The following is a 25,218-nucleotide window of genomic DNA, read 5'->3' on the forward strand; positions in this document are numbered from 1 at the left end:
GCAGCAGATGAGGGAAGCTTCCTCACCACTCTGCTTCACTTCGGGGGTCCACTCAGGGTTTGCGCACAGCAGGGCCCTCAGCAAAGCCCCGTCCTTCACTGCTTCCCCTTCCCTACCTTCCAGTGCCCATATTGGGCTAGGGATGCCTCCCCACAATATGCACAACTGGAAGCCCCCCCCTTCTCCCCTTGCCAATCCCCTCTCATCCAAATGCAGCACCCCTGCCAGAGTCTGCAAAGCAAGAGAGAGGAAACATATGTGCGCCTCTTTCTCTCCCACCCATGTCAATGCCCAAGTTGCTCTGGCACTTCCCTGTCCTCCTCCTCTCCTTCCCAGATGCCAACCGCAGTCCCTCTTCTCCCCTCACCATCTCAGAAAAGAAGGTCCCCACCAAAAGATTTCTGTAGGCAATCTCTGCCCCCCCCCCCACCTTGGAGAGCAGAATGATTAGAGATGAAGGGATTAGAAGAGTGTACAGTAAGCAGGCACACAATGGGGAATACACTGGCTGTTTGCCGAGCAGTTGCCGGCACCAGCACATTGCTTTTGATGTGTATTCCCCATTGTGTGCCTGCTTATTCTCTTCTATTCTCTTCTTCTCCAATCTCTCCACTCTGCAAGGGGGGAAAAAATAGGTCGGACCGAGAACAACATGTACTGACTGTAATGGCGATCACGTGACTGAGGGAGGCTGCGAATGTCATAAGTGGTAATAAATTGGTCATAAGTTATTTTTCAGCACCATCATAACTTCAAACGGTTGCTGAACAAGTGGTCAGTAAGCAAGGACTACCTGTAGTCACTTATGTGTACTTGATTTGCCAGATGCTGCACAAATTCCATAGAAGTCTTATGGAAGGATTACCCTCCCACTACATCATTCATAACTTTTAGTTATAAAGAAGTTCATTAGCATTCTTATAAATAGAAGTCACAGGCATGGCATAAGAGGAACGTGATATTACAAAGTAAGAGGATGTTGAATTAAAAGAGGATATTCCATTACACAGATATGATTACAAATAGCAGTTTAATAAATTCTATTTTTCCAGAAAAACCTAAAATAAAGTAATTAGAAATCAAATCATTATTCTCTTGTATATTTCAGATAAACTATAAATAATTTTTTTAATGAAGCTATTTTCTAAATGAGTAACAAGGTAAAACTTAACAAAGAATTTTAATCCTATGTTTTGGAACATAGGCCTTTAAATACATACCTCTATGTTCTTTTTAACAAAGTTTGGGGTTTTTTTAAAGCTTGTTTCACTTTTTGGCTGAACATTTTCCATTTTCTTCACTGAACTTCTTGTTATACTGTCAGTTGAATCACCTTCAGTTACTGGCATAGAAAAAGAATTATTGAGGAAACAAGCAACAAAGAACAATTTATTCATCTCAATTAAATTCCAGAATTGCATTTCACTGTATGTAAAATGTAGCATTTCAGGACTACACTGTAGTAAACTATGTTTTCAATACTAACCCTAACAAAATATTACAGGCTTTACTGCAAACTCATTGGTAACACTAGCACACACAAACTGCAGAGTAAACCAATGTGAAATGCAAATTCAAGCTAAGCATTCTCAAATCCAAAATTCATTTTTCTGTGAATGAAAGAACTGTTCAAACATGAAACTGAAACTTTTGATCTCACATGTCAAGTGTAATAAAATGTGAGGGAAGCCTCATACAGGCCAATTCTTACAATGGGAAAAAATAGCTTTCATTATGTCCAAGTATCTCCAATGCTGGGCCTATACTTTAGCAAAAAATGTTTCATGCAGCCCAGTAACCAAAATAATCAATAATAATCAAAATAATCAAAAGGCATACTTTCTTCTCACAAATCTGTAATTCTTTTAAAATTATATCTAGAGAACAAAACTGTTTTATACCTTGCTTTGTTTGTTTTCTGTTAATCTCATAATTTTCTGGAGGAAGCTGAGTTTTAAATATGTTAAACGTTTCATTATCTTCGCAAGCAGAAAGATCTGTTAATGAAACATATGCTGTGAAATAAGGTGATTTCTAGAGAGAAAGTGAGATCAGTTTGGATATAAAGATTCACTGTACCCCACAGAGGCTGCTGGATTAGGACCTTCAGTTACTGCATGTTAGGCTGAACTAGATTCACTACTGTAATCACCTTCCCTGAATTGTCAAGGTGGATTTAAAATAAAAAGATGTACTTGGCCAGCAAGGCATACACTCTCGTACAACTTCCAGTCCTGACTGACTTGATTTGCAGGGCTTTGGAATTAGAGGACAAATCACCTTTTTCCTACCATATATTGAATAAGATAGGGTGAGCAACCTTTTGACAACCAAAGACTACACTTAACATTTTGGGGGTGCTATGAGCCACAGTGATAGTACAACTATACAAACTGGGTAGGCCTGGTATCTTTGTCTTTTTAAAACATGTAAAGAACATACACTACAAATGTGATGTTCTCTGTTTTAAATGGAAAGAAACAAGGCCACCAGTTTTCAACAATCATGTTCAGAGGAGGTTCTCAAAGCTGCTAAAGGGTTCAAAGGCTGCAGGTTGCTAACCCCATACTAGAATTAATGCCAAAAGTTTAAATTTTTTAATACTTACCAGGTGTTACAGGTAATGGTGAGTTCAAAGCTAAAAATCTGCTGGTGTTTTCTTCCTCTTCAGTAATTATTGAAGAACTTCGGGATGTCATAGACTGTATTCAGGCAGTGAAATACATACATACATATAAGGATAAAAGGACATTCCAGAAGATTTGTGCACACTGCTCAGCTCTTCCTTAAGTTTGTAAAGGGCTCCCACACACAATAGCAGGTTTTCCAACTTTGTCTTTATTCTCACATGATTAACATACACTTTTAGTTAAAGTATATGTGCAAACATCATTTTTATCATTGGGCTACTATATACATGACAAAACGTCTTTGATATATGCAGTGTTAGCAACAGTTTACAAAAGCTATGACCAAGGACTTGAGCAGAACATACTTAGAAAATACTGCACTGATATGTGTATGTATAGGAACTCTAAAAACATATTTAATTTATATAGATTTAGCACAAAAATGTTTTATGCTAAAAGGAGTTTAATATTCAGGTCTGTAGAGATCCATGGGAAAAAAAATCAATAATTTATCAAACTATATGAACTTCTACCAGGCCATATCTATAGATTTACTAAATAAGTCTACAGCCACCTTGAATACTTAGTTGAGTAGAAAATCAGCATATAAATCAAATACATAAGTAATGGGTATCTGATTTTTATATGCCAAAAAGCAATTTAAATGTCAGTAAAATTAGCAATTCATCATCATGTATATGTATATAAATATTGGTTCATATAATATTTTGGAATCAGTCTTATATTTCTAACCTGAAACTCTTCCCATAGTTTTGCTCTCATTTCTCTGCCTTGCCTTTTGACAGCTCTTTCCTGGGATTGTTTATTTGCCAATATCTGGTCCAGCCTTTTCATCTTCTTTATTGCTTTCAGGATGAGAGGATCTATACTTTTCTCCTTAGAATCATCCAGGTTTGCAGAGCTGAATGTCACTTAAATATAAAACTGACTATTAAAATTAAATTATCTTTCCATCAGAAATATTCTTAATAGCATTTCAAGTTGATCTACTAAAATGTCATCTTCTAAGACATCAAATGAAGAATATTATTCGATAATCTATTAGGAATACAACAGCAATGCTAAAAAAAATTAAAAGAAAATATTGCTCTTAATTAATGAAGCAGAAAATTGTTTAAAAACTATTATGGTTAATATAAACATTTATGAAACAAACTGGTCATGTACAACAGCAATGATCCTTTTAAGATGATCCCTGCTATGCTATATGTGCACTGCTGAAAGAGATTATGCTTCTTGCATAATATTTTTTACTCATTTATACCATTAAACAAAAAAATTACAAAAATTCATATCATTCTTTAAGATAATATTTACTTAACTGGAGTGCAGCTACATCTAAAATAAATCAAAATCATAGTAATCAGTGAAAAGTTGGGGTGATTTCTCCCAAGGGTATTCCCCATCAAATAGCATGATGAAATCACAATGTGGGGATGTTTTAGGGAAAAAAAACATTGTCTGTAGAAGTTTATTTAACTATGTCCTTGATATGCCAGTGCCAATCTATTTCTTTAAAGTAACTCACCAAAATCTAGCTTCTAAGAAATAACAAGGAGAGCAAAAATTCAAACATACTGTATTTCCAAAGCATGGGGCAGGGAGAGAAGGAACACATTCTCTTTAAGAGTAATAATGGCTGGCTGCAATCCAGAAGGCTTGGTCACCAGGCTTGCCTAAATCTAACTTTGAATTGTGAACAGCCCACTTCCACCCTAGTTAGTCATTCTAAAAACTTCTTAATATTAACAATGGATGCTAGAATTTCCTTTCTTCCTTCTTCTGTTTTATATGTGTATAATCATTTAGATTATCATCCTGATAGAAAGCTCAGAAAGAAAAAACTTTATTGAGGTCATTAACCAGCACAAGGGAATTGGTGTTCAAATATCCAAAACTAAATTGACAATATCAGGGTACGTAGGAAGATAGAAGGCTCAGATGTGCCCATATGATCTGAAGCCTTCATCAAAATGACAAAAACAGCATCACAGTATCACAATGCAATCTCTGCTCCTTTTGTACATGTGTGCACCATCAGGACACATATAAAAAATGACAGGGCTTGTACTGCAATGGTATGACATTGTTTCATCATTTGTACCTCCCTGCTTCCCATTACAATTATTATTGATTGTAAGCTATGCTGGCTTTCTAACAAGACAGAGTACAAAATGGCTTAATAAAAAATAAATACCTTTTTGTGGTTCAACTAGCTTATTCTGAGAAGCACTGCTGCAACACAGTTTATTTTCAGCACAGTCATCTTCAGAATCTACTGAACTTGAAGAATATTCTGAAAAAACAGAAACAGTGCATAGAAGTGCTGTTTAAAAGTGCTATTAAAGATTCAAAACAACTGTAAAAGAGAATTACTGCAAGGCAGGCTGCAATCTGGAAGGAACTATAGTTTTATGCACTCACCTTAGTGCACTTTAGTGCACTCACCTTAGTTTTGTGAAATATCTATATAATGAGTTCAATGAGTTTAACATTTATATTTCTATATTAATTGTTCCTTATGTTTTATGAAGCTCCAAGGACAGTGGGAGTGCCATTCTTTTCTGATAGAACTCTTGTTCTCTTAACAGATAACAGGCAAGTAGAAATTCAGCAAATGAAATTTAACTTAGCATGTAACTGCTATAGTAAGAACAACTATACAAATGTTCATCTCATGCCACAGTCAAAGCCTAGAGTCCAGCAGAAAACAAGTGAGGGAATCTTAGTCACAGATTATTATGAATTTAAGGGTAAAAAACCATCAGTTTGAACCAGGTCTGAAAGTATACCAGCAGTCAATGAATTAAAAATAATAATGAATTCATATGCTTTGAGCTTCAAAGAGCATTCTAAAAACCACATTTTTTAAAAAAATGTATTTAATTTTTTTCAAAGATTAAAAGCACAAACTAAAAATACAAACCAAGAAGGAAAAGGAAAAAGAAAATATTTTATATTTATCAATAGTCACTGGTTTAATAATGAACTCACTACTATAATATGAACATACAGTATGAATGTTACAGTATTGTAAGATATCACAGATATTGCTGCATCCTTTGATTAGTAGAAAATATTGCCTTTTCCCGGATAGATCATACATTTCTTTCAACCATTTCTTGACATTTAGAATATCATTTTTCCAATTTCTTAATATAATTTTTTTAGCCAACCCCCATGATTGATATAATTCCTGATAAACAAATTCCAAAGCTTTGGCATATAATTCAACATTACATTAACATGTTTAAAGATTTTCCCATAAATATGCTTATATGCCTTGATACACTATCCCCAAAAGATAATAAATCACATGTCCATATCATAAGGGTCAATGAGCCCTCATATTTTTTATACCTCCACAATAAAAAATCTGATGTCCATCCTTTCAAATACATTCTTTGGGGAGTCCCATATACTGTAAATACAATTTTTGATGGATCAACCTTAATCTCAAATCTGTAGATACTTTTTAAACATTTTTAAGGACTTTGATAGGGCTTTATCAAAAATTCCAGTTCTTTAGATCATGTTTGAAATGTTCACTTAAAAAAAATATATATATTCTTGAGCTTTTGATAGAAATACATGATAGGTTGTAATTCTATCAGATTCCATCAAGTAAGAAAGCAACTTAGATGCCTTTGAGCAGGCAAAGCACAAATCACAATTTTTTAAAGCTTATCATATTGCCCTGTTGATATGCAATCTCCAATTATACTGGAAAATGTATGCCAATTTAAAGGATAAACAGACAATTTTAAACACTGTGTATATCTATGCAGAGTTTTTATTTAAACACTAAAAAAAAAAAAATTAAAGACACCCTCATGATGAGCTTGACTCTCAGTAACTACATATACAATTCCATGCAGCTAATTTGGTAACAACATGGAGCAGTTTTCATTAACTTCTTCCAAGATGTTTGATTTCCCAATCTAGCCTACAGCCCTGGAATTCCCTGGTGGGTTTCCATCAAAAGACAAAGTTTAGCTTCTAAGCCCAGGCAATATCGATTAGATGCTACCCTTGCTAAGACTGGTGATTGTAGTGTGATGAATTCTCACATTCTTCAACATCGCTTAAGAGAATATTCACATTGTCAATGTCAAAGCTTTTGAACATTCTGTATAACATCTGGCAACTATGTATAATGTTCAGAGAGTATTATTCCATTTACTGTAGGTGACAGGCATGTAGTCCAGCTTGAAAAGAATAGATAAGGCTGTACTAGTCTATGTTCTCACTCAGAAGTAAGCCTAATTAAACAAAATAGTCCTTATTTATATGAACATGCAAAAGATGGCAGCTCGTTAGGAGGCAGCAGTTTCTATAGCATATAGACCAGTGTTTCTCAACCTTGGCCACTTGAAGATGTGTGGACTTCAACTCCCAGAATTCCCCAGCCAGCATATATAGACTGATATAGACTATTCTATCCATCTCCCTCGATATTTTCTTAGCTGTTAACTTCTGAGAAACCGGCAGAAGAGCATTTTTTTTCTCTAAGAGCTGTTCCTAAGGGGTGAACCCCGAGGATTATAAATCTCAATTTACAGTGGAATATTGCTGATCAGAGCTTCCTAAACTGGACTTTCACCTTTTAATTTAAGCATTTCCTTTTTATTACATTTATCTCTTCTGAACTTCTGATTTTTTTCCCTTCAAATCTCTATTGAAACCTGATTGGAATTTATGATTTTTTTCTCTACATTTGGGAAGGCAACTTAGTCATTTTCTACACGGGCTTTCTCCATTTTGATCACTTAATGGCTTATCATTTTTGTTTCAGTAATATTCAGAATACTTAGAACTTTATCTTTTAACTACAAGGATAGTCACTGAAAATGAGAGTTATTCAATAAACACAGTAAGGATTTGTTTCTTTATTCTGATTGTCTTCCTTCTCTAGAGAATTCAAAGGAAAATCTCTGATATAAATATAACCTTTTGTTTAAAGCAACTATATAGTTAAGACTATTATTAATGCAGAGTCACTTGCTTCTGGACATTACTATTCCAATTGTTTTAACAAGATACTGTATCTCTTGTTTGAGCTAGTCTGAGCTTTTTTTAAAAAAAAAAAACTAATTCCTTCCCTTCCTTTTAGTTCTCCTAATTTTCTTTTTTAACCACAAGAGGGGGCTCCAACATGAATGTTTGTTTAATTCTCTACACTTTTTATTTTTGCTTTTTGATTGCTTAGTGATTCATTGTTTTCATTTTAACAAAATACAGATTTTATTAACAACTATTGTTACTGAAATAGACAGTCAAATATAGGTCAATATAGCCTTTTTTCAGAAATCCAAAGTAAACATATAAAACTGTTTCTTTTAATGCAACTTTTAGCTAAGAACTTCACTAATTTCAATATTTACCTCTGAATACTATATGTTGTTTCATTTGCTTATTTAAACTAATTTGTAGCTTTAACTCTGTTTTTTTTTCCTTTTACTTACAGAAAGGAGCTCCAACATAGGGAATGATTATTTAAACTGAAATGAAATTAAATGCTTAGTTGAATGATAAGGATTGATATAGAATGATAAAAATTGCAGTACAACGTAGTTCTTAATATGTGAATTGACTGTTTAATACAGGTAGTCCCCAGTTTAAGAATGAATTCCATCCCCCAAGGTCTATCCTTAAGTCGAATTTGTATGTAAGCCAGAACAGTATTATTGTATAATATTGTACAGTGTAAGTAGTATTAGGTAATGAACTCAAACCATTGGGTATTTAACTCAAATCACTGTGTATTTAATTCGAATTTTGCTGTAATATGTGTATTTCTTAAACCTAACACTGAGAGCTCTCTTTATATTCTTTCCTTTCATACTGTACTATTTGGTCATTTATTGTGTTTTGAGTACTTCCAAACTTCCACCCACCCCCTTTTGTTTTTCTGATCTCCTACACTTAATGTGTGTTTTAATTTAATGGTTAATGTTTAATTATTACTTATTATTTTTCCAAAATGAGTAGGAGAAACATGGTAGAATATAATCCAAAAAGGAAAAAGCATAGCTACATTCCTCTGCTTCTTTCCCTTAATTTAAAGAATATCTTACAGGCAAATTGCATACAGTGGAAAATAGTTTCTCCAAATTAAGTCAACAAGCACATCAAGATACAGAAGCAAAATTCAATTCTCGGATATTAATGATATTAATGATAGATATGATAAATTAACAATGCAAGTTGAACATCTGAATAAATAAATTAAAGAATTCAGACAGGACATTTGGAACTGTGTTTAGTTCAGAACTCAGGAAACAGAATTGAGTAAGTTAGAAACTAAATCAAAATTAGTTGAAACGGAATTATATAAAAAAAATTAAAGTTCAGAGGTATACTTGAGCATTTCAGTAAAGAAGAACTAGAAAGAGAACTGGAAAATTCATTAAGACTTATCTTATTTTGGACACAGATAAAACTCAGGAAATTCAGGAATTTTACAGAACATATTCTCAGGTAGCATGAAGGCAAACATTGCCATGGGATATATTTGTAAAACTTGCATATTTCAAGACTAAAGAGGCGATATGGGAATTAAAAAGAAGTGCAACTCCTCTAAAATTTGGAGCTAACATAATTAAGATCTCACCAGATGTACCCCTAGATATACTTAGAAAAAGGAGAAATCTAACATCTCTGACAACTGTTCTCTAGATAAAAACTTAGATACAGATGGGCTATCCATTTTGTCTAGGAGTCTTTATGGATGTGGGAAAAGCTTTAAAATATTCTGTTGATTCTAACACAATGCTTGAATCATTATCTGTAACAGAACAGATAACAGTATTGAGATTGAGACTGAGATCAGACACAAGATCAAAAATTGGTTCAAGCTGGAACCTCGGGGAATAAAGACTGAGAACAGACAGAAGAACAAAACCTGGATCAAACAGCTAGTATTTCTTCATAAGTTAACTAAAAATTGCTATTGTGGTTCAACTCAAAATATTTTCAGGTAATACTGATGGGCTGAGTAGTTGATTTGAAAAGAAAAAAAATAGGTTAAAAAAGGAAAAAGCACTTATTATATGTCTTCAAGAGACACATACTAAAAACAATAACGTAAGTCTGTTGGAACATAAATATCTCAGTCAAAAATTTGGGGGCTTCAAATAAAAAAAATGGAGTAGCTATATATCTGAAAAATATATTATAGACTCTAGAAAAACAAATCTATGATGAGGAAGGAAGATTCATAATATGTTTTCAGACCGAATCCGAAAAAAACAATTGCCTCAATTTATTCTCAGAATGATAACAAAATAAAGTTCTATGAAATATTTATTCAATCTTTTCTTTGAATTGCAGAGGAAGATACCTCTGGATATCTAAGCCTGGATATATAAATGGCTTTTCCCCATACATGTTTTTTTAATATAATTTTATTAAAAGTTTTAAAAAGAAAATAAAAACTAATACAAACTAATATAAAGTAAGGAAGAAAAAAGAAAAACAAAGAAATCAAAGAGAAAGCTAAAGTACAAGAAAGGAAAAAAGAAAAAGAAAAATAGAAAAAGAAAAAAATACAAAGAAGTGGCTTCCAATCTTCTTTATAGCAGTTATAATTACAATTATAAATTTACCTCTTTCTCTAAAGCTACATGTCTCTCTTCCTTCTATAATCTGACCTGTCTAGTCATCAAAACCATAAATCATAAGTTCATTTTTTCTGTTTTCTGCAAAAAGTCCATAAGGGATTTCCATTCAGCAATAAACGTAGATATTGTCTTTCCTCTAATCAAAGAAGTCAATTCGGCCATCTCAGCGAGTTCTATCATCTTCACCAACCATTCCCCCATTGTAGGTATTGCCAAATCTTTCCATCTTTGTGCATACAATAATCTTGCTGCAGTTATCAAATACAAAAACAAAGGTCCATGACTTTTTTCCAACTGTTTGTCCATCAGTCCCAAAAGAAAGACCTCTGGTCTCAATTATATATTAATCTTTAAAATCCTCTGAATCAGTGTATGTATTTGAATCCAAAATTTTCTACCTTTTTTACATGTCTACGAAGCATGATAAAATGTCCCTTCTTGTTGTTCACATTTCCAACATGAATTTGAAGTGCTTTTATACTTTCGATACAATTTCTCTGGTGACATATTTTATTTATTTATTTATTTATTTATTTATTTACCAAATTTTTCAACTGTCCATCTCCCCCCAATGGGGGAACTCTGGGCGATTCACAACAAATATTAAAAACATAAATATCTATAAATACATAAAACATTAATTAAAAACATTACTAAAAAGGAGAAGGAGAATCCAAGAGGATAAAAAATCTGAGGCTGAAGACTGAAGGCCTCTATGGGGCTAGCCATCCCCATGCTTGAGGTATTCCCTCCCCACCCCAGGCCAGGTGGCAGAACCAGGTCTTCAAAGCCTTACGGAAGGCCAGGAGTGTGGGGGCCAATTGCACCTCCAGGGGCAGAATGTTCCAAAGAGCAGGGGCAAATATACCAACATTACATCACTTTATAAAAAATCTCTTCAAGATTATAACATAGTGTAAATTTCAATCCTTTCAATCACATATTTTCCCACTGTTCCATCTGTATATTATAACCAAAAATTTTAGCCCACTTTATCATACATTCTTTCAGTTGTTCTTCTTGTGTTTCAAATTTCAATAGTTTATACATATTAGCAATTACACATTCATAATTTGTACATAATTCCATTTCAAAGGCAGTCTTACAATGTCCAAAACCATAAACTCTTTTGTCTACTTTAAATCTTTCTAATAACTAAATAAGAAAACGATTGGCAACTATGTCCCTCTGCCACCAGTTCTCTTTCTTTCATTCCCCTTGACAAAATTCTAGTGTCTCGTGATAAGTTAGCCATTTGTGATTGCCTATTATTTCTCGTCTATAAAAGGCTTCTTGTACTGAGAGCCACAAAGGTGTTTTCGGGCACAACCTGGATTTGTATCTAGTCCATATCCTCAATATGGCATGTCTAACATAATGATTTTTTAAATCCACATTAACCTTGACTTTGTCATACCACAGATACCCATGGCACCCAAATCTCAGGTCATGTCCTACTAACTCCAAAAGCCTAGCAGAACCCACTCTTTCAGCCAAACCAAACAGCAAGCTGCAAAATACAATTTCAAATCAAGTAACCCAATCCTCCTCTTTCCTTTGCATCCTGTAACAACTTATATTTAACTTGTGGTTTTTCCCCTGCCACACAAATTTAGATATGTCCTTTTGCCACTATTTAAATGGTGCATCAGTCGTCAAAACAGGTATTGTCTGAAACAAAAACATCATTTGTCACAGTGATATCCAGATATTTAGTTTTTGCAAATCATGCATGCCGTTTACATGATGCTTCAAAAAGTGTTCGGAAAGTTTCTGAAAGCTTCAGAAGCATCACGAGAACACACACACGATTTGGAGAACGGTGTGAGCAACCTCGGGAAGAAGGCCTGGCACAGCTGTTACAACCTCTTTTGTAAATCCAGTAAAAAGTTGGTTTGTCATTTGTATTTCACTTTCATTTTCAAAGCTTTGACCAGCTTCTTTTGTATATCAAGTAAAAAGTCCTCATCAAGGTCATTCTCTTGGCTTGTCATTTGTAATTCCACTTTAACTCCCTTCTCTATCGTGTAATCCACACTTTTTTTTAATATCCAGTATTTCTGGTTGTGGAATTTAGATTTAATATATTTTGAATACAGTCTATCCATAAAAGCAGACATCATTTCTGACATTTCTGATATTGTAGCTACTAACATCTGGCCTAGTTCTTCGAAAATCTCCTGAAGAATTTCTAATGTTATAGCATTTTGTGTCATTTTGTAAACCCCCACACTAACCAAAATCCAAAGGCGTTTACATTTTTCCCCCTTTTTCCTTTTCTGTCTGGAATCTTTAGTCCCCACTAGTGTCCAATTTCTGAAATTCTAAAGCCTCCAGTTTCTGTTTTGATTTGATAGACAAAACATTCTGGTTCCCAGGAAATGCTGTTTATTTTATTTAATTATTGCCAAAATCTTACAGTCTCAATGTTCCAAAGTTGTCTGGATCCTTAATTCATTTATAACTTTATTAGATGAAAATCTTATTTAACTTTTTGCCATTTATTTCCAATTTTTTAAATTCTTAAACTTATAGCTGTTCAAGAAGAAACATAAACACAGCGGGTGGATTTTTAAACTTCTTGTTCCGAAGATCTTGAACAGCCTTAGAATAATAAATAAGCAATTTCCAAAAGTGATTAGAAAGCGAGGTTTGCGAATTCAATGTCCTTTGAAAGGCTCCACTGCAGCTGTGAGCATGATGGCTGATCCTTTCGTCTCCCAGCTCTCAGACCTATGGAAGGTTGCTGCCCTGCAGTCTCATGAGGAGCAGCTGTCCAGAGCACGTGGGTGATCTCCTGCCCTCTCCTGTTCTGGAAAGGCTCCTAAAAACCAGTCTCTTTGCCAGTTCTTCTGTCTTTGCCACGGTCATCATCTCTGTCTTTACTGGAGACGTGTTCAGTTTGCCATGCCTCTACCAGAAGTCCTTTCTGAACCTCAATAAAAACTCAGACTAAGACCTTTATGTAGTCGTATCATTATATTATAATCTTAAAATACATTTATCACAGAATGTTTATACATTTATAAACAGTTGTATTTAATTTAAATAAACATGAATAAGATTGCATTGAACATATAGTACTTGCCATACCTGCCACCTGATTTGTATGCTGTACCACCTGCTGAAAATCATCAGTTTTTTCTTCAGATATTTGTTCTGAGAGCCTAATTTTTTGAGTTCCATATTCCTCTCCATTTTTATCATAATTTTCTTTTGAGTTCTCTCCTATGGGATTATTGCAAAAATCAGCCTAGAAACAATAGTGCAAACAGAAAGTTTTAACAAGCATATCAATCCTTTTGTTCAAAGCTTCTGGTTTATTATGATATGGAAACATTAGTAAAATCATATCATAATACCCTTGGGTAAAATCCCAAAATTACACTTTGTAAATGCTTTTTACAAAAAAAATTAAATAATATGTAATTATCCACTTACCTAGTGGCTTGTGGCAAGAATCACCTTCAAGCCATACTCAGAAAGATGTATTTATTTGTTCATTATTTCACAAAATTTATAAGCTGTTCTAGTCATGACCTCTGAACAGGTCACAATCATAAAAATGCAAAAAATTAAACATCATTAAAACATACATAAAACTTTTAAAATTATAAAACACAGACAACTAAATAAAATACATAGCAACCTCCATATCTAGTATTGTACAAACCAAAAGCTTGTGTTAACCTCTTTCCTGAAGATTAACAAAGATGCCACCATGGATTGCAGGTGTGGGGACAAGTTATTCCATAAGGCCAATATAGCTACTGAAAACATCTGCTTCTAGGCCTCAACCCCCCTGACCTCCCAGGAATCCTACAGCACAACTTCCCATGTTCAATGCACTGGATGGCCAGATGTTATTTGAAGTAAAGAGGCCAACGTATAACAAGGCCTAGAGCTGTAAAGGGCTTTATACATCAACAGCAGCACTTGATTTATTTGAAATGAAAGACTTTATTGCAGTCATCAACGAGCACACTTTATTTATTTACTTACTGTATTGTACTTTTATACCACTACATCCATACTCAGAAATCTATTGGCAAACAGTGCAGTGACCAAAATGTTTTTCTGCTAAAATGGCTCTCACCTGTCAGCAAGTAGGGAGCTATATTCTTTCTTTGTTAAATATGACAAATCTGGGAGCAAGTTGTATAGATAAGTAGTCCTTATTTAGCGACCACAGTTGGGACCAGTAACTCAGTCATTAAACGAAGTGGTCACTAAGTGAAACTGTGACTGTGCTTCCAATCTTACCTCAGCTTTCCTTTGTTTACAGACCTTCAAATGTTGTAAATGCGAGGACTGGTTGCAAAGTTACTTTTTTATCACTGTCATAACTGCAAACAGTTGCTAAACAAGGTAGTCACTAAACAAGGACTACTTGTATTGTAGGCTTACTAAACATCAAACTGTTTTACGTAACTTTACACACAGATCTCTCAGTGATCTTCAATACCATCAATCATAGTATCCTTCTAGAACGCAAGTGATAATTGAGAGCGGAGAGTACCTTTTGTAGTGGTTCTCCTTTTGCAGTGGGGAAGAGACGTCAAGGTCTAGAGATTTGGGATGCCCCAGTGCTTATCTCTCTTACTTGGCCTATTAACATCTACATGAATCCACTGGGGGAGTTCACCTGCCAGCATGGAGTCAAGTATTATCAGTATGTGGATGATATTCAGTTATACATCTCAACCCTAGGGCAACAACAGATGCAGTTAAGGTTCTGTCCCAATATCCAGAGGTGGTTACAATCTGGATCAGGAGGAACAAATTTAGGCTCAATCTCAACAAGATAGAGTGGTTGCAGGTTCAGAAGCAAATGGCATCCAGTAATCTTCCATCTTTGCTCCCACAGAGAGTATTATTCCCTACAGCACCCTCAAGGCTCTTGCTTCAGAAAGTGGTAACCATGGCCAGGAGGGGCTTTATGAAACTCCACTGACTGCTCTAGTCACAACATTTCCTAGATCAAAAGGTTCTGTTCCTAGTCACCCATGCCCTGGTCACTCTTGACTGGACTATTGCAGTGCACTCTACTTGGAGCAGCTCTTGAAAATCACTTAAAAGCTACAGCAAAAACTAGAGTAGCTACAGGCACAACTCATTTTACCCATGTGACACTGGTATGCTGAAAGCTATACTGGTTGTGAACTGGCTTGGTTCAATTCAAGGTGCTGATGGTCACCTTTAAAGCCCTACATGGCTCATGACCTGGGTATCTATGGAATAGCATTCCCTCAGAAAATCAAAACTTGTTGTCTTTCATAAATCTTTGAAGACCTGGCCCTTCCAACAGGCCTGACACAGAGTGGATTATGATAGACTGGAATTCTGTCTTGCTTGTTTTTGGGTTTTGTGTTTTATTCTCTCCCAAGTGCTATTCGTTATTATTGTTTGTTATTTATTATGTGGTATCTTTAGTGTTTTGTTATTACTTTTTTATTCTAATATGTAAGTCATCTACAGTTACCTTGTGATTAAGGCAATGTACAATTTTATTAAATAAATTTTAAAAAATATCTCAGAGACTGTTTACCATCTCTCCAATAAGATGTGAAAGAAGGCTCACTCAGGTCCTTACCCCTTAGGAGTACTGTATCGTGGACCAAGGGGTAAGGCTTCTGAACTTCTGTCCCTCTTCTTTGGAACAGAATACCTTCAGAAATCAGAACAGCCTTAACACTACTAGGATTTTAAATGACTATTAAAATCTGGCTCTTTCAGAGGGTTTTTGGGCTCTGATATGAACTGGTCCCTTTTTGAAAAAGGGTTGTTGTGATTGTTGTTGGCTTGCCTTGGTGCTATATTTTGTTATATTGAATTATATTTTGTTGTATGTTTTTAATTTGCATACAGAATTTTGGTGTTGTAAGCCACTCAGAGTCACTTTTGATGGGAGCAGCATATTAAGCCTAAATAAATAAATGAGAGAAAGGTAAGAGTAATATCAGACAATGGAAGCAGAAAGAGGGGCAAACCTCCATGTATTGGTCTTCCAAACATGATTTAGCCATATAATATGTTTAAGACTATTCCCTGGTGATAAGATATTATGAAAGGTACTTTTCCTGTCGAGAGCCCATAATGAATGCACAGCCATATTGGACATACAATTATCAATTTTAAAATTCTTGCATAAGTCTCATACCCTGTGATTGTTATGCTTTTTTGAAAAGATAAAATGAGACAAAAGGAACTGCAAATAAGACTTTTTCAAGGCTTATAGTTGACTAAAATATATATAAACTGATAGCTTTGCTTACATAAGCAGGCATTCAAAACTCAAAAGGATACAAAGAACTATACAGATTTCTGCTATGGTAATGTCATTTCCAATGCAGTTTTTGTAAAGATAAAAAAAAAACAGGACTCCTCAATGACAGGAGTGAGAGTCTTAAATTTTCTGTAACTCATAAAGGAGAGGACCTGCCATTTTTCCAAGCCTCGATAAATACCAAAGGACTTAGGGCAACCCAAGATAAAAGCCAGCTAATAAACAGAGTCTATATTTGCGGAACTCTACACAAAACTTTGAAAGGTCTGTAGGGAGTAGAAGAAGTAATAGAGCAGATACAGCAGCTACCTTAGGCAGGTCTGGTTCTGGCGTTAAAATCTCTAGGGATGAACTTAAAACTTTGCTTCCATGATTAATTCTTGAGCTAGATGCTGGCCTTGAAATTCCATCCAGGCTTCCTCTTGTAATATCCATTGCAGCCTTAAATAAATAGAAAAAGAGAACTTAATTATATGGAATCTATTTTAAAAATTCTGCAGGCTTCATTTTCAGTGATAAACTTTCCATTTTCTTCTTAATTTTGCTCAGTTTATATCAGAAATTCAGTTTAACAGGCATAAGAAATGAGTGGATATTATTTTATACCCTGTTGCCAAAAGCAATTTAGTGTATTAAGAACGCAGACCAAACAAATCTAATCTAAGCTATGCTCTTGATAAAGTTACCATATTGCTAATTTATCAGAAGTATAATCAATAAATCATACCCAAGTTCTTATTTACAAACCAATTTTAGTAGAATGAGCAGTAAAATGAGACTGAGCTGTGTTCATAGCAAAGCAATTATTGGAATATAAGATACAACACTCAGATCATAGCTCAGTCCACACTCACACAAAAGCATTCTCAATATACCAGTTTTGTCTTCTGACTCAACAACAGCACAGACTTTTTGTAATTCAGGAAACATAGCAATATTTATCATTAGTACCAGTAAATTCACCAGTAATTTTACATTACAAGATATACAACACAGATGACAGTATTTCCTAAGCAGAATATTGTATATCATCATTCTTACTGTATATTAACAGCAATGTACAAAATAGTGTTCCAGGGATTGAATATTCCAATGTTGCATGGAATATTCCATTTTTCTTCCACAGATGGAAGATCTAGCATTTCTAAGAGTGCCACGTACTTTCTGGACACCAGACCAGGTCATGACTGGATCACATCCAGAACACATGAACCACTTCCTGTTCCAGGAGATTTACTTCCAGAAAACTACAAGCCACTCCTGGAATGGCCCAATTAGTAGCTTCTGAAAGAAAAATAGATATCTGCAACTCTGGAACATTCCATCCCCTAACCACTGACTTTTAGCAACATCCTCCAACTAGAATGAGTTGTTAAATAACCCTGTTTTTATCTCCTGTTTAAATGTATTAACTCAGGTTAGAATAGAAGGGCCAAAAGCAGTTGATTTTTCAGAACTAGTTTCAAATGCATAAAAACCCCAAGAGAAGATGTCATGGTCCAAGTGAACAGATCCAACCATAGCCCTTGTTAGATAATCTAAAGTTGGTATCAGTTAAGCTATCTCTAGATTTAAAAAAATATTAAGTAAGTTCATGACAGTTAGTGGGAGCCTTGAAACCCAAAGATCAATAGTAAAAAATGTTACTTCTGGAGATTTTGCCATAGAAACCATGACACAATTATATTTGCATGTTCTTTAGCATAAGAGTTTAGGTTACTTTGTGTGAGTGTTGTTCACTGGTAGGCACCACACTTGATTGGTTGTTTATTATTTGCAATTGCAAAACAAAATACTGGTTGTTTTCCTATCATTGTCTGGTTAATTGGGACAGTCTCTGAGCAGTGAACTAATATCTGGAAATATTATTTATTATATTATTATTTCCATGATACCTTGGCACACAGACCAGGTTTTACTAGTCCATGCATTTCAGGAATTACAGTAATAAAGCATGAAGATAGGCAATATTGCCTGTATGGACAACCTCAAATGCCAAAACAAGGAGCCTAAATTGATAATGTAACCAAACTGAAAACCACTAGATAGACTGCTCTCAAAGATAAGTTTGAGGAAAATAGTAAAGGTCCAAAACAACCTTCACAACATTGTTTTGTATTTGAACATGAAAGGAAGGAGGAAGCTCAGCCAGTAAACCACTACAACAGTCCAGCCATCAACCAACTACTTAATAATACTGGGAGTCAAGAACTGGCAGATTTGGTCGGTATTGATATTTTACACACTGTAAATTTACAGTATTTTATTTTTATTATATATTTTTACATATTTTTATTATATTTTAATATGCTGTTGACTGCTTAGGAAGGAAGCAAAAAGTACTATACAGTACATTTTTATGCCAATGTTTAGTCTATATAGAAAAGAGGTAAATTATCAGAGGTTCTCTTCCAACTTTGACTTTCAATGCCAATGTATTACTGCATCTATCATCTACCTTACCTGCACAAATAACCCTATAAGAAAAGACCCAAATCATAAAGTTTGAGCAAGAGCCCAAAGTAACTATTAATAACACCTATCAAAATGGGTGCGGGGGACATCCTTTGAAGACCATGGAGCCCATGCTTACTCATTTGGGAGTAAGCTCCACTGAAGGAAAAGGAGTTACTTCCGATGCTGTTTATAAATACATACATATACAAAATAAAATAAAACAAAAGAAAAGAAAATAAGCCTGATATTGAGCTTCTTGCTACTATATTGGTCTTCTTCCAACGTGATCATGAACACAAAAGGTTCATCCTAACGGTCAATACATCACTGAAAATGGTAATTTTCCCCCACCAGACAAAAAAAGAGGGAAAGACCGACTACAAACAAAACCCTAGTTATCTATACCCGGAACAGAATATTAGAAATGCACCTCCAGAGACAAAGCAAGCAAGGAGCAACCTCCATAAAGAACCAGCAACGAGTCGCGCCGCTTCTGCGTTGCTACGGCAACCCGCGGGAGTGAGCGGAAACAGGAAGTAGGGCAGTCACTAAGGGCGGAAGTTGCAATGCTGGCTTTTTGACGCTTCAAAGGACATGCGCAGCCAGGTTAGGGGTGCTGTCGCTGCATGGTAAAAGGCAAGAGCTCTTTAGCAAAAAATGAACCGGAGCATTAATGTAGACGCTCGGGGATTAATAGCCTCTTTTTTCCGACCCTACACATGTTCTAAAGACCCCTAGTATCCTCCGATAGGGTTGCAAAAATCCTGACGGCCACTAGAGGGCAGAATGAGGTTCAGTGCGGTGGGGGTCCGGATTTTTGCACTCTGAATCTCGTAGCCCCGCTTACATAAGTCTCCCTTACAGATCTGGTGATTTTATGGAAACGTTCGTGTAATTTTCTTTGCAGCAATATCATTGCCTTCCATTTGTTTTCAGATGGTCCAGTCTTACCCTCTAAGGGAGCTTTTCTCACCCTCAGCAGCACTTGAGAAACACTGCTCTGGGATTTTTTAGGATTGGCTGTTTGCAATTTAGGGAGGTGGAGTTTGGGTTCTTAAGTGGGCTTTTTTAAAACAGCATTTTCTTGGGGGCTTTTGGATGAATAATGAACATAAAAGATTCTAGGCAATTTCACCAGATCTGACCAAGCAAACGTGATAATTTTTAAAATCAATTGATCATTTTTTATTGTGGCGTTTTTGCTTTAGATTGCTTTAATGTTGTAATCTATCAGGAGTTGTCCCCTGATCACAGCGGTATGCAAGCATGATAACTAAAGGTCTTTCTAGTATTATATCTATTCCTCTGGATTTAGGAATTTTGAAAAGAAACTACTTTGCTTGAGAATAAAATCAGAGGTATGTCTCTTTCTCCTTTAGATGTGAATAGGAAGCATAAAACAGTGTGAACTGCAATGAATTAGTGGTTTAGCTTTATGTGTAGACAGAGCCATCAATTCTTTGATGATAGGATCCTCCTTTACCCACCAGGTGGAGTCTCTGACTTGCAGTCTATACTCTATTTTTCCTGAAGCCTATGGGTAATTGACTTGTAAATATCAGCACAGTCAACACCATTAAACTAATGCAGGCTATGCAAACTTTGATTTTCTTCTTTCCATCCAGAGAAACATAGATTTGCTATGTCAAACTCATTCCACTTCCTTTCCAGCTAAACCTTTATATGGGAGACCAAGAAATACAGGGGTGTAGACTAGACTGGGAAATTGAAAAAATCCTGGAGAAAGGCAATAACAAATCACTTCTGTTGTGTTGTCAAGAAAACAACTTGGACATGTCCACATAGTCATTGGGAGTTGAGTTTGACTTGAAGTGGCATCTCTGGGGTTGTCTCAAAAGGGCAAGTTGGTGAAAGTAATGTCACAATGTATGTACAAAAGGGCTGGGGCATGAATCATGATGTCGCTTCCACCATCTTGTCTTTTTTGACACATGCAAACATACAGTGATGCCACAGTTGACCTTTTAGACATATACATTATGAATAATAGACTGCTTTCTTGTCTTGTTTTCTTCACAATAGCTAATGCAAGTGAAAGCTGACCATGTGTTTCACATCCACAAAAGACTCATGGTAATCTAACCATGATTTGCTCATTGGTTTGTATATAATACATTGAACCATAAACTAGCTGTATAGAATGAATCTGCCCAGCACTCTAGGTTGGCTGGTTTGTGGTTCAGTGTGTCGTGTAGACAGCCAATGAACTTAAAAGAGAGCGAGTTAAGGTCTGGCAATCAATGGAATGCTATTTAGCAATACTAAATACCAGCGACTGTAGGTAAGAGATGTAAACATGATTTACATATTGACATTGTTGATATCATCGGAATGAAGGAGCAGAAGAGAATAGAGCCTCTTCAGAAAAGCTGGCAGGGGTAGAGCCCTGTCTCAGATTTGGCATCATTTCCCCATTGCCTAGGAAAATTGGGATGCCTGGCTGGATTTTTAGAATACTAAGTAAGAGGGTGATTCACAATTTTCAGAGATAATATTAAAGTTCCTCAGCTTCCTGCCAGTGGAAAGTGATTTAATGTAGAATGCAAACCTTTCTACATGATTTCTGCAAGTGCTGGATCATTTCCCTTCCTGCTGCTGTAGCTATTAAAGATGAAACTTAGTGGAATCAAGATCAGATCCTGGTCAGAGGCATCCAGCAGGGTGGATCAAAAAAGTCAAGATAGTAGCTGTAACCATGTGATCAAAGCCCTCCCCCTTCCCTTTTTTTAAATGTGGGATACATGTAAAAGAAAGAGGGGGGGTAGGACTTCAATCATGCAGTCATGACTGCAATCTTGACTTTTTTTTAACAGCCCTTCTCCCTCTCTCTGCCAAGATGCCCTTCTTCCTGGTGATTTTATGGATGTGACCATGTTGTTTCCTTTGGCATTGCCTTCTTATGGGATGTGTTTATGATTTCTGATCTTGTTACTGCCTTAGTATTTCCAACTACTAGCCAAGTGCGACTTTTCTTAGCTCTTTAAAATCAAGAGCTTACAAATTATGGACACTTCCTTGCATCATGGTCACACTCACTGAGTATTAACATTTACTATTCCCTGTCAATACTATTTTACCATAGCTAGCTCTGGCTCTACTTTCAGATTAGAATTCTCTTCTAAAAAATGGATTCTGCTTTGAAAGCGCAATGCTTTGCAGCCATTTCAAAACACAAGAGGAATTAAAGTTGATTGGCAATAATTAATGCTAATTGCCTGACAATGCTAAAAACCAGTACATTGTGTGTTACCATCCACTCTGTTGTTTCTGCAATCTAACTTACATTAATAACAATTTGGCATTTATCTCTCTCCCAATCTGGGCTCACATCACTTCTCTTCTATTCCATGTAATTTATCAGTTTTTACATCAGATTAGTGTCACTAGATCTGCTCAAACTACCATTATTTGTATCAAAGTGTAGACAAGGCTTTTGGCATTTCTTGTTCTACTAGTACTAATTTCTGTTAGCAAACAGTATATGTGGAATTCAGTGCTCTTTATTCAGTACTATATTCATATCGACAGGAAGGATATCAAGACTTAAAAACATTGCTGTGTAAATACCATTAGGGACAAATTGGAGTGCAATCCCACATTTGTCATATGACTACTCAATGAACTTCCCTGCTACCACCTCCATGCTAGTAGCTATATATTAAAGACTTTGCAACGGGCTACGTAATAATGGTGTTACAATCAAACACAGCCTCATTTATTTTTAATTCAGAGCTATGTTTATCAGTTCTCTTAGCTTACATTTAGTTACCTTGATTTCAGTGGAACTAAAATGGGAGGAATTTCCTTTGGAACTAACCCAAAGTAAAGAAAGCCATTTGTTTTTCCAGTGCTTTGTTTTAATGAATGGGCAGGCAAGGCCTCACCTCCCGTTCATTGACAAACGGCCTTGGTAGTTTCAATCCACCTTCATCTCAGACATGATATGAGTGACATGCATGCAGATCACTCTAACCTCTCTCTACTAGGAGAGGAAAAACTTCTGTGATTTTAAAACTTTGGGAGAATGTTGTACACTGAGGTTGGGAAAAGGAGAGTAATCTCTTTACCCCTCTGATAAAAAGGGGGGGGGGACCCCAAGAAGAAAAAATCCAGGAAAGCAAACAGAAAGCTTCAGGAATAAGTGTCTGAAGAATAGATAAACAAGTCTAGACAGAAAATTGTATTAGGGTCTTAATTTTTTTTCCCTGTGTTTGAGGGTACATGCATTTTCTCTGTACTAACTCAGTAATGGTCTGTTTTTATGTCACTTGGATTTTCTTTACGAGATTCCACTAAGAATCAGACCAGCATCATCTTGTGAGTTATCCAAATTTGTATATTTTCCTTTATATTTTTCTTCTGGAGATCATTTTTAAATTGCTGTCTATATTTTGAACAGCTCTATATTTTTATTTGCCCTACCACTGAATGTTCTTGCAGGGTAACATTTAATGCTAAAAAAGAATTTTACACTCTTTTTTTAAAAAAAGTTTGATTTGGTTTATCTTTTGTGAGATTGGTGTATCTCACCCCCACCCCCACTCCAAAAAAACAAAGGATGGGGAGGAGAGGATGATTTCTCTAGCCACATACTTTCATACTACATGTTTAGGAGGTGGCATTGTAGAATTAATTTCAATTTTCTCATTTTTCCCCTTTTAATTTGCCAGAAAAACAACACAGGCGCCACCCAGCTGCTACATCAAGGCAGGAGGCAGAGTAAGGGTGTGAATACTCAGAGGGCTTTTAGGAGAGTTGGTATGAGACCTCCAACCTTTTGCCCCATAGGCTCAGCCATGCTGCTAAAGTTATAAAGTCATCAGTGTAGTTTGCTCATTCATGGAGAAAATCTATCTGTCTGGTCACTTAGAGTCAGCACTGACTTGATGGCACATAATCAATAAATCAATTAGCTTGTCCATAGTTTATTGCCTCTCTATAGGGATGTGTTAAACCTAGTTTACCACTGATTTGATATAGTCTAGCTTTTATTAAGAAGTTTTTATGGATACATAAAAACTCTCTCTCACACACACACACACACTCTCACACACACACACATAAAGACTATCTTATATTTTAAAGTCTTTTATTAAGTTGTTGGAGATGAGGAGGAGAGGGAGGAAGTAGAGCCAGGAGCAGATAGTGACAACAGTCCTGGCCAGGGTGATTCCAGCAGTGTTAGAGCCAAGGACTCCACTCTGGCTGAAGACCAGGACTCCTTGCCTACACCCACTGATAGCTTTTCAGATTCTGAAGTTCAGCCACCCTGTCCTAAGCAGAGATCTGTGATAAAGATCCAACAGTAGAGAAGTGAACTTTGCAGTGCTGAGAGGCTTGCCAACAAGCAGACCCATGGAAGAGCAGATTCTGACATATAACATGCCTCAGCTATGCATTGGTTGGAGGCTCAGCATGGTGGATTTAATGGCCTTACTCCTAGGAAGAAAATGCTGAGAACAACTTCTCAAGCTTCTGTCGTGTTTACTTTGCTGTGCCATGCTTAGAACTCTGGATTCCACCCCACCACGTCTCTTGTCTTTCCTTTCAGATTTGTTAGTTGTTTATGGGATTCCTATTGGACTCCATGCCAAACCTGTTGACTATGTTTATAATTGCTGTCTTAAGATGCTGGTAAAAAAAAAGATTTTTTTTCTTCCAAAAGACTGTTGTGCCTGAGCTCGTATATCATAGGGCTATGGTGGGCATCCAGCTTGCTATCTGGTTGGCTGACAGCCAGAACTGCCAGCACAGAAAAGAAGTTGCAAAGGGGTTATCAGCTTGTTCTATACAAGGAAGACATTTGCTTCATAAGGGTGGATGTGGGAAATGGTTCCACAGGTAGAATTAGATAAGGTGATTAGAATACAGATAAATATGAAGTGAAAGGAAATAACTTTCTTGATATTTTGCTACAAAGTCTGCTATAAAGCAGATTATTTTAACTTTGCATTAATAAGGGCACAGTATTCTTCAATTAATGAGAGATCAGCAGAAGCACCACATTGATATTAATGGGAGCAAGTCTTCCAAAGACTCTTCTTTATTTAGCTGCAACTTAATTGAATTATGCAAATCATGATGAATTAGTTTGTCTATTCATACAGCAAGCAGGACAAATCAATTTAAGTTACGTAGTTGTTGATTTATGGCACCTATGTGCTTGTACTCAATGCACTAA

The 25,218-nt window shown here is 35.8% G+C and overlaps 1 protein-coding gene across 1 annotated transcript in view; it reads right to left on the reverse strand.

Moving 5' to 3' along the window:
* FSIP1 (fibrous sheath interacting protein 1) overlaps window positions 1-19,511 on the reverse strand; it is a 77,032-nt gene extending 57,521 nt beyond the window's left edge. The window contains exons 1-8 of the mRNA XM_088145059.1: window positions 19,447-19,511; window positions 16,869-17,000; window positions 13,367-13,526; window positions 4,849-4,947; window positions 3,384-3,562; window positions 2,609-2,702; window positions 1,902-1,997; window positions 1,221-1,342 (exon numbers count right to left, since the gene is read on the reverse strand). Coding sequence (XP_088001185.1) covers window positions 1,221-1,342; window positions 1,902-1,997; window positions 2,609-2,702; window positions 3,384-3,562; window positions 4,849-4,947; window positions 13,367-13,526; window positions 16,869-16,994 — 876 coding nt within the window. The 5' untranslated portion in view covers window positions 16,995-17,000; window positions 19,447-19,511. The remainder of the gene's footprint in view (window positions 1-1,220; window positions 1,343-1,901; window positions 1,998-2,608; window positions 2,703-3,383; window positions 3,563-4,848; window positions 4,948-13,366; window positions 13,527-16,868; window positions 17,001-19,446) is intronic.
* Window positions 19,512-25,218: the final 5,707 nt, after the last annotated feature.

The sequence above is a fragment of the Python bivittatus genome, unplaced genomic scaffold, assembly GCF_059951505.1.
Source record: "Python bivittatus isolate LINGU-HERP-01145 unplaced genomic scaffold, Pbiv_v1 ctg000480_np1212, whole genome shotgun sequence".
NCBI classification, from domain to species: domain Eukaryota; kingdom Metazoa; phylum Chordata; class Lepidosauria; order Squamata; family Pythonidae; genus Python; species Python bivittatus.